Below are 11133 nucleotides of genomic sequence, written 5' to 3'. Positions count from 1 at the left end.
TTGACTATTCTTACTATTTATGATTTTCTTGGGGAAAATTTTTATATGAATTTTAAGATGGGTATATACAGTTCTAAAAAAAAAAAACCCTGTTACTGAAAAAGATTTTTTAAAATTTACTTGTCACTTTAGGTGAATTGTTATTTTGAAACATTTTATTATGGAAAAATTCGAATGCATATAAAAGTAGATAAATGAAGGTAAAAAATTTAAAGTTAATTAAATGAGAAGCATCTCTTAGGAATATGTTAGTCACACACACAAAAATCACTATTTTCATGATTTTTTTGTGACTCTTTCCCCACTTATTCTTTCATTTTAGTGACTGGTCAGGTCAAATATGGCAGAAGAAAATAAGACTCTGATGACTGAGTTTGTTCTCACAGGACTTACAGATCGTCCAGGACTGCAGGTCCCCCTGTTCCTGGTGTTCTTGGTCATCTATCTCATCACCTTGATGGGCAACCTGGGACTGATTGTGCTCATCTGGAGGGACCCCCACCTTCACAAGCCCATGTACTTATTCCTCGGCAGTTTAGCTTTTGCAGATGCTTGTTCTTCATCCTCTGTGACTCCTAAAATTCTTATAAATTTTTTATCGAAGAATCATATGATATCTCTCTTTGACTGTATGGCCCAATTTTATTTTTTTGGTTCCAGTGCCACCACAGAATGTTTCCTCCTGGTAGTGATGGCCTATGACCGCTATGTAGCCATATGTAACCCCTTGCTTTATCCGGTGGTGATGCCCAATAACCTCTGTACTCAATTTATAGGTGTTTCATATTTTCTTGGTTTTCTACATTCAGCAGTTCATGTGGGGTTGTTATTTAGATTAACTTTTTGCAGGTCCAACGTAATACATTATTTCTACTGTGAAATTTTACAACTGTTCAAAATTTCTTGCACTGATCCTACAGTTAATACACTTCTGGTTTTAATATTTTCGGCCTTTATACAAGGCTTCACTTTTATGACCATCATGGTCTCTTACACCCGTGTCCTCTTTGCCATCCTGAAAAAGAAGTCTGAAAAGGGCAGGAGCAAGGCCTTCTCCACGTGCAGTGCCCACTTGCTCTCTGTCTCCTTGTTCTATGGCACTCTCTTCTTCATGTATGTGTGTCCTGGGTCTGGCCTCTCGGAAGAGCATGATAAAATGTATTCTTTATTTTACACAGTAATAATTCCTTTACTGAATCCTTTCATTTACAGCCTAAGGAACAAAGAGGTTATAGGTGCCATAAGAAAAATAATGGAGAAATTAAAAGTTGCCAGATAATTTTCAAGCTGTTTCTTCTTTACCTTCTGCTGAAAAATGTCTTATAGATTAGCCATGACTGTGCCATTTCACCAGGGGGCTAGTGATCGGGGTGGTCCACGAACTGTGTGTAACGGAACACTGCCTCCTATTATGTTTACTTGGATATGGGTCCCATGAAAGTTTGGGAACATTACTTATAACTCGCTTATTGAGAAACATTGTGCTCCATTTTATCTAAGCATTTAGCTTTTGTAAATTAGCTATTTTCTAGGGACTTCCACAATTCCGGATAGTAACTGACAATTTTACTGAGAAATAGCTGTAACTGAGGCTGGCATACAGTGTTAGTCATCAAGTTCATGAATGAGCTCAGCCCACTGCTCTGGACCTGCAAGTTAATAAGGTTTTGTTGTTCTCTGCCATACCCAGTAGCTCCAGTAGATAGATAAAAATAAACTTTTGCTTCTTGGAAGAATATATTCATGGGAAGAAATGTACTGTTTAGTGGTAAACATTGGGAAAAAGCGAAAAGTTCTAGAAAACTGGTGGATCTTAGGAAAAAAATGAAGCTTGGATAAATTTAAGATTTAGAGCATCAAAATAAATCACATCATATATTTATAATACCACATACAATTTTTATCAAAAATATTGCATATAGTGTGATATTCCATAATTTATAAACTTAGAAGTATTTGAGTGTAATGAAAAGCAATTTCAGAGACAAGCCTTGTTGTTCAATCAGTTTCAGCAGCAGCTGACTGGGCAGAAGGCAAGGAGTTTAGATCCGAGACAAGAACTTGGTTTAGTGTAAAAAAGGTTTGGATGAAAACCTAGGGTCGTGAATGCTCTACCACTAACTTACTTCCAATACAGGGACATGGTCATTTAAAAGTATATATATTTCAATTTATTGTAAAATAAATTTTACAATTATTATATAGACATAGATTATTCAACTCCTCTTTTAGCAAAACAATTATATTCGTTGAACAATGTTTTTTTCCTTGAACAATGTTTTTTTTCCAACATATTCACTTAGAAAAAATAATTATACAAAATAAGAATTAAGTTTAAGTTGTTGAAGAATGAAGATATGCCTGTTCTAATATTTTAGAAATGCTTTATGTCTTGTCAATTCAACAGTACAAATATATTAAACGTACTAAAACTTTAGGATATGATAAACATCTTTTATCACTTAAATGTATTTATTATATAAACATTATTGGAAAAAAGTCAAGTTGTTTGTTCATATGATCTCAAGATAAATCCCAATTGGTCTCCAGTAACAAAATTTGAAATAATCCCTGATTAAGTTAGTTCTCTTTAAAAACTAGCTCTACTCGTAGGCAATTTTCACCAATTTCGTAGGCTTTGAGATTCATTTTGCAAACACTGTAAACTATATCTGTTTTCTTAACATTTTTACTTTCTTTTTAAATAAACTCTTTTCTATAATTTACTATTAGTCTTTTAAGGTAATCTCTTACATACTTATTATGTCTGTATGTAAGTACATTTATTTCGTAATGTACATGGTGTCATGTGTTTTAATATGTGAAAAAACAACTGTTACGGTTTTTACACTTTTGCTATCTTTATACTTGCACAAGTAATACATGGTTTTATCAGGATTATTTTCAGTAAAATCCCAGCTATTCTATTATATTACCTTGGAAACAAAGGGTTGCAAGTTGAACTACAGTCTTTTCCTCCCGTTTGAAGGTCGTTGGAGTAATTGACATTTAGACAATCTTTCAATGTCAATTCAGGATATACATCAACTTGGGATAAATTAGGTTCCTACTAGAGTTGGTATAAACTGATTGATGATCTGAAATGTTCCTAAGTGTGTTGTATGTCAAGTATATCAAGACTATTTATTGTGTAGCTTGTGTTATATGGAATGCCCTGACTAAACCAATAGATGTGAGGCAAATATCCCTATAAGTGCTAGGTGACAAGCAAGTTACTTAAGCTGAGAGACTCTAGACCCTGCAACTTCTCTGTGCCAAGTGATCTGTACTTCTTTAAGTCTGCATTCAGTGATTGACACTTTGAAAGCTATCTCTGAGTATCCAAATTCTCTCCGTCAGGCTGCTGCTGTGATGCTGCTGCTTTACGTGTTTGGTATTCTTGCTTAAAGCTAAATGAAACTGAGTAATAAAGTTAGATAAATAAACACTGGGTACGCCTATTTAGTCTTGTAGATTTTGATTATCATTCTGTATTTGAAATGTACAGTGGTCTTATTAAGTGGCCCTCAAGCAGAAGGGTCGGTAGGGAGAATCTTTTGAGACTGGCACTGGGATAGCTGCAAACTAACCCTTGGTTTGAGCAATTGGAAGTTTTGTGAGGCAAATTATGGGGGATAATCTTGCCAATGAAACTTAGATGATATATCTTCAAAGCTCTAGGATTTAGTACAATGGGCTAATGAAGGTAAACCAGAAAAATGGTTAAAAACATTGCTGGTTTATTATTAATAGCATTAACAAAATGGAAATTCTGAGGCAAGTATGTAAAATGGAAGATGTACCTTGAGATACTTTGTGGGATCCTTGGCAGATATTATACTTACCTGGTCAACCAAAGTCAACATACAAACTGTCCCCAAGGTGAGAAGTTGAGGTCAGGTAGCCATAGAAACAAGAGGATGCTGTTAAATAATTGGGACAGCTTGTCAAAAACTCAAATAACCTAATGAGTTTTTGTTGGTTTTGATATTCAGACCACATGATCTGTGGAGAAATATTGTAATAGTAGAGTATCTATTGAGTCTGGACGGGGGAAATTATATGCCTGATTACTATGAACTTCAGTATACACTTCTTATTCCAAATGTGACATACTGTAGTTAGATGAAAATCTAATAAGCTTGCCTCAAAAATGTGTCCAATTCTTTCACCAAATGGTAAATGAAATATCCCTACAGAAGTAGCATAAAAGTTCAAAATGCAGGTACATTAGACTGTGTATAGATAAACCATAGAATCACACAATGAAAATGCATCTAATGCAAACAATAGTAGAATAAAAAGAGATTGAGATCTACTTGCAAAATTATCAGCAGGTAAATTGAAAGATATATGATTGCCGTAAGTGAATGGCTTTGGGATGATGAACAGAATTTTCTGGGATTTTCAGAAGCTGGAGCATAATACATGTTGATATCGGCAAAAGAGAGAGCAACATTGCAGGGCCAAAGATAAAACTTTAAAGATAACGTGATGCTATCTATGGTAGAAGGTACCAGAGTTACATTAAATTACAAATTGGAAAATGTGAAAGCAAGAATATCTTGTAGAAATGTCACCTCTATCTGAATGTTTTATCAGACTTGATATGTTGTGATAATGGGGGGCTTCGCCATTGCTTCCTAATTTCTAATCAGCTATTAGTCAAGTGTGCCTCCACTCATTCCTAATTTGATACAAATGAGAATATTTAGAATTATGCAAATTCTCCTCTCTAGTGAATATTAAGCAATACCAAATCCTTAGAGGACATGAATAAATTTCTGCTTTGATTTAAGAGCTGATAGAAACAGGGATATTAATCCCACTGACTAATATATAAAATTTATGTCTGATCTTTAAGGAAAATGATAGTTCATGGAGATTAACCATGACTGCTGAGGACTGAATTAAACAGTTCTGCGGATAGCCTTCTCTGTGCTAGGGATGGTAACAGCTGTTCAAGAAGTACAGAGAACTAAAGGTGATGGCTATGCTACTATAAAATTGGGCAAGAATTTATGTTTTCATTCCAATTTCAGAGGAAGTCAAATAATTTTCTTTCACTTGGTAAAACTCTCAATACATGTTTGACATAGGTAATCACCCCAGTGTAGCCATATACCTTGGATAGATAAGATATAGACTTGATCCATACAAAGAAGACACTAATTCATTACAGTGGAAATACTATAAAAATTATCTCTCAGAGGCAGAAGACACCTAAGAATTAAGGACTGTGGTGACACAAATGGCTAATCCAAAATGCTAATATATCTAAAATATGGGGCCTTGCCTGATCCATAAATTTTGAGGGGATAAGTTGAACTGGGGCCCCAACAGACACTATACTGATAGTATGGAATACAGTAAAATCTTAAATTGCGAGTAAAGTGGTTTGCGAGTGTTCCGCAAGACGAGCAAACATTTCTAATACATTTTAACTTGGTAAACGAGCGATGTCTTGCAATATGAGTAGTTTGTTTCTAGAATGAATTATGTTCGCAAACCAAGTACATTTTAACATGGTAAATGAGCGATGTCTTGCAATGTAAGTAGTTTGTTTCCGGAACAAACTATGCTGCAAATCAAGGTATTACTGTATATTAGTACTATCTTTGCAGACCTTCTATATAAGAAGAGAGCTATATGCATGCTGGTGGGCATATATACTGCACGTGAGCTTTTCATTAAGCTTTATATTGAGTTACTCAGAAGAAACAAATTTTTACGGAGTCCGAAAAACAATTTTTTTAGAGACTCGTAAGCTAAGCCCAAGCAGTCTCTTTGGAACTGTATCATCCTAAGCCACAACGTCCACACTGAAGACGACACCCTGAGCATGAGTCATGGAGACTTTGTACATCAAGCTGTCTGAGGCAACGGATATGTCACTGGGTTGGCCTTGGGCCTCATTCATGTTTCGCTTTTGGGAGATTCCTGGCTTACTGGTAGTCAGGATGTCATTGGCTTTGACTGAAGACCATCGAGCTCCTCAGCCCTGATTATCTCCCTGGACACGGGTATGGAAACAGGTTCTGATTTTTTCTTCATCTCTTTGCCCTGATGCAATTCTACTGTACCTGTGGATATTACACTCTTATCCTTAAGCTCATATCTGGCCTTAGTTTTTTTGGGGGACTTGGTGGGGGGTTTTTGAGCACGGGAATCGGTCTCTGACTCTCTTTCCCTATGATGTATGTGACAAGCAGAAGAGTCTCTCTGGCATCCCATACTCTCTCAACAGCCTCTGCAAGCCCATGCTGGATATCAGAGGGTGACTGACTCAGGGCTCGATCTTCTTCCTTGGCCACATGCGAGGAGGTAGGAAGAAGACGGTACAGGGTTGGGGGTAAATATGCTGTTGCCATTTTGTCTCCATGAAGACAAATAGAGAACTTCCTGTAAGGGCATGTAGCCCCCAGATTTGGATTCCTCCTAGATATCCGGTTGTTTGATGAAATATCAGGTTGTCTGGAATGCAACAAGAAATATGTTGTGGTCTCTTTCCATGTAGATATCTCAATGGATTCAAGGACCTGGGAGGGAAGGCACCCCAACATCTTCATATGAAACTTTTTATTTTTTAATATGGGCTTCCAGCATCTCTGTGCATGGGACGAAAAGGAGGAAAGCTCCTGGGATAGACAGGCAGTAGTACCCACCCAGTGCTGGTGGCAAACTTCTCTGTTTTATTTCAGTGTGGGATTTCATAGAAAGAGTCGATGTCTGCTTGATAGCATGCCATATACTATGCACAGGCCAGGGTCGGCAACCCACATTGATTCCTCAACCTTGATGATCGAATATACTTTTAGGACATTTACCAGTTTTCTCTGATGTAGACTCTTCCCTGATACCATTGTATTTTCTCCTGATAGATTTACCCTGTGACCCTCTAGGTCTTCCTCAGAGTCATCAGCCAGATCTTTATCTGAACAGTTCTGTGAGTCACTCAATATGTGATCTTTTCCATCATTCTCAGGGCTGTTTCCCTTGTCCTTCCCCTCATCTTCCTCTAGCTGAAGCATTTCTGAGCCCATCATAGAAGCTTCCGGATTGGCTCAATCCAACATTTGGGTTTTTGCTACTTTGTCCTTTATATACAGAGATCCATGAGAGTCCGTAATTACTCTCCAGCTCAGGTAGCTCTGAATAATCGCTCACAGGCCTCATCAGTGCCAGATACTCATGGATTCTGTGGAGCAGGTCCCACTGGTGTTGGATGAGCACTTTTCACAGGTGATGCTCTGGATTTTTGCGAAGCTCATTGCTAAGAGGAAAACTCTCCTGGAAGGATGGTGATTAAAACCTGGGGGAGCTGGTGTGGTAAGCAGTGTTGGGAGCTGAACAACAAGAACCCTCCTGAGATCTTTGGACCATGCAGAGTAAATCCCACAAACATTCCAGCTGCTTGCGCACCATGCTCCATCCCAAGTATTGAATTTCAGGAGAGGTGGGATAGTCCGATTCATTGTGGAAGCGAAGGAAATACACTCCACAGATCCTAATCTGAGGTACAGGACCAGATGCTAAGATTTGGATTGTGGATTGAAGGTGGACCTGGGGTCAGATCTGAGTGACAGGAAGGCGCTGGGATTGGGTCAGGTTTGGAGAGAAGGGTTGAGGCTGGGCCTCAGGCAAGGGTGGAGGATGGAAAAGCATTGGGTATACTTGGCCTGTGGAGGCATTTGAGATTCTATTGAAAGTAAAGATTGAGAAATAGTCACCCAGGACATGGACAGCAAAAGGCAAGGACTCGCTGGGCAAAGATGGGAAAATCCAGAAAAGTTACATACGATTTTCCACCAAATGATCCTTCCAGATCCTAGAATGCAAGGGCTGCTGATGGACATGCAGTTCCGTGGGTTTGCCTTTGTTGCTCCAAAAAAGGAAGGGCGACCACCGAGTCACGCTTATCAGGAGTTCACGCTAACATTTTCCCTGAAGAATTTAGGTAGTCATCTGGCCTAAGTTGTTTTGGAAAAGAATCATTTTCCTTCGCCTTTCCCTTCCACTTCAGGAAATCATTTCTCTTTGGCCCTGTCCCTCAGGGAATGCCAGGATGTCAAAGCTGAGAAACACAGGTGACCATACTCTACAGGGTTGGCAGTGGGGTCTTCCCCCAAAGAGGCCTGGGAAGATCAGAGGGCAAGAGACTCTTGCTTGAAATCACATTGTGCCAAAGGGGAAGGAAATAAGTGTGTGGCATAAGCTAGTCTACACCAGGAAAGATTTGAAATTGACAGGCTGGAATCATCAATGCCTGTGACTGTTGGGACATAAGTGGATGATGCACTGGGGCTATCTGGAGATGTGGTCTCTGGATCCGGCTTCCATGATTGATTTAGAGTGAGTCACATTGAAATTGTAGCCTAGTGGTGGTGAGGTAGAGAGCATTGGTGTTACCTGAAGACAAGCCAATGAACTATTGGGATTCCTTGTCTGTGACAAATCTGGTAAGGGGTTGATATCTTGGGAAAGGGAGGGTTTAAGAAAGATGGCATTCAGAGTAAAAAGGGCTTCTGGTTGAAGAAGAGGATCTTCTCTTGGGGTGCCATGTGTGGGGTGCTAAGGGCTTGGGGTGGGGAATGGTCCACTGGGAATGCAGATTCCAAGGGAGGTAAAGGTTCTGGTAGCAAAGAGTGACCAGTGTTGAGGGTGAAAGAAGTCAGATAATAGGGTTATTGGCCTTGGAGAGAGAACTGGGAGTGGTGATGGGAAAAGGCTCAGGGCAGAAGGGCTGGTATGGGGTCTCCTGGAGATACTGCTGAGAAGGCAGGGGACAGAAAGAAGGATGACTCAGTCACAGAATCTGTGGAAGCCAAAGGGGACACACAGGGAGCAACATCTTCCAGGGCCTCAAGGAACAGTAGACAATTGACCTCAGCAGTTGCGTTATTGCTCATCTGACAGAAGGGGTCTGGACATAACAGTTTATGAAAGTGCAGGGTATCATGATGCTGGCCCAGGGGGCTGCAAGAGACAGAAGGTACAAAGCTACAGCCAGGACCAGAACAAGGAGAGGAGGACCACGTGGCCCTGTGGGGATGTGGCACCTGAAGCCTGCTGCCCTTCACATGGCTCCACATCCCTGGTTTCTCAGTATCCTCAATAGCGCTCACCCCAGACCTTCATGTCCATCCTTGGTCCTATGGCTACTCCACCCCATGACTATGGAGGGCTGCACTGAGTCCCTGGAATTGCGTAGAACACGCCAAACAGGGGTCACCAAAGAGGAAGAAGACTAGTCACAGTCTCAGGATAGAAATCAGGCTCTTTGTATACTCTTCTGCCCTCTGGTAACATATTCAACCTGGGAAACCAAGAGAGAGAGGGTTATATAGGATGAAGGCAGAAGCATAGCTAGTATACAGGAGTTCCTTTATGGGGGACCATTGTGATGTTAGACTGGGAAAGCCCCAAAAATCAGTAGATGAGGTCAAATGTCAATGATAATATGAACAAGGTTCCCCTGTGTCTGTTGCTTCATTTGGAAAGTACTTTCATATACATTATTTCATTTGATGCTCAAAATCACTCTGTGAAGCAGAGAGCTCAGTGGTTACGTCAGAGAGGAAGCCAGTCATTCAAGAGGTCAAAGTCCTTAAAGAAAGTCAAGAGACAGAAGTCCTGCTTCTCCACATCTATTGGGCAATGTCTCCTGCTCAGGTCCCTTACTGCTCATGCCCAGGGATGGCAGAGCAGGGGACATGAGAAGTCACTCAGGGTCTGGCAGCCTTCCCATGAGCCTCTCCTCTGATGGCTCTGTTTTCTGAGAGGAAATGTACCTACCAACTAATGTCCTCAGAGATCATGGAAAGGAAAACAGGGTCACCCTTGGGGAGCTCAGGTGAAAGAGGCAGAATCTTATCTTTCCATGTCCCACCTTTCCCTCTCCTCTTGGCTCTGCCCTGATGCTGAGAAAAAGAAGAGCATCATTTCTGTCACTTCTCTCCATAGGAGACTCAGACAGTCATGATCCAAGAATAACATGACTTTTGATTACTAAGACTTTGGTTTCTTCCTTTTATCAATTTTTATGGGTTCCAAATATTTTTAATTTTTCCTTCTTTGAAAAACTCAAGGATGAATTTTTGTCTATGAGGCCCACACTTGGTATTCTCAGTCAGAAGTTCCTCTGCTCAAGGAGGGCAGAGAAGCTGAGGCCAAGAGTTATATCTCTGCTCCCTCAGACAGGACCCTGTAACCTGGGGCAGAGCTCAAGCGCCAGCCTCTGCACAGGCTCCCAGAGGCTCTCAGAGGCTCAGCACTGCTCTCCTGATCAGCCCACTGCAGAGGAAGGCTCCGTGAAATGATGCCTGACATTGGAATATGACTCCTGATGAAGTGCTGGGGAACTTAGTTCTTCTGCAGAGATCCCAAACTCTCTGAATAAGCCAAGCCAGGGCTAGGAAATCACTCTTTGGGGGTTGGATCCTGGAATCAGTCCTCTACCACACTCACATGGTCTGTGAGCTTCCAAGGAAACTGTTGCAGCTGAAGCCCGAACCCGGCCCAGCCTATTCTCCTCACAGGATGTTCTATTCTCTCAGACTCCCCACCTCAGCTGTTACTCTGAGACAACCACAATCATTTAAAAAGGTGGGACTAGAAATGAACACAACACTAAAGAAACTCTAATGGAGCTTGCTTAGGGTTCTTTACCTTTGGGATGTTTTTGGTTTCCCAGATGGTGGTAAAGATGGAATCCCCACCAGGCCCTACAGGAACAGAGGTAGCCACCACAATCCACACAGGCAAGTCAGGTTAACATCTGAAGATATTAAGCTGAGTCTCAGACAAGTTTCAAAAAGGCTTCAGAAATGAGAAAATATCCATTGTGTGAACTCCATGATCTGAATCGCCAAGCTGCCTGAGGCAACTGAGCTCTGAGAGTGCAGACTCTTGACTTTATTGCCAGGCCTGCATCACAGACCACTGATGAGTCACAAAGGGTGGTGACAGAACCCCTCCCCCACACACCAGCAGCCCAGCAGATCCCTCCACCCCTCTTGGGCCTCTAGGTCCCTCTGCCCTACCCTGCCATCCTATTTTCCAATCCATCTTTCATCATATCATATATTTACATTACTGAAATATTTTGCTTGTTCCACCTGTAACCCAGATATG

The 11133-nt window shown here is 40.8% G+C and overlaps 1 protein-coding gene across 1 annotated transcript; it reads left to right on the top strand.

Moving 5' to 3' along the window:
• The first annotated feature begins 340 nt into the window (after positions 1-340).
• OR5AC2 (olfactory receptor family 5 subfamily AC member 2) lies at positions 341-1279 on the top strand. The gene has a single exon (XM_019628212.1). It carries the CDS (start codon positions 341-343, stop codon positions 1277-1279), a length of 939 nt encoding a protein of 312 aa, XP_019483757.1.
• Positions 1280-11133: the final 9854 nt, after the last annotated feature.

Source organism: Hipposideros armiger, unplaced genomic scaffold, assembly GCF_001890085.2.
Source record: "Hipposideros armiger isolate ML-2016 unplaced genomic scaffold, ASM189008v1 scaffold_760, whole genome shotgun sequence".
NCBI lineage: Eukaryota > Metazoa > Chordata > Mammalia > Chiroptera > Hipposideridae > Hipposideros > Hipposideros armiger.
The sequence above is the reverse complement of the archived record's forward strand: the minus strand, read 5'-3'. Positions and strand labels throughout refer to the sequence as shown.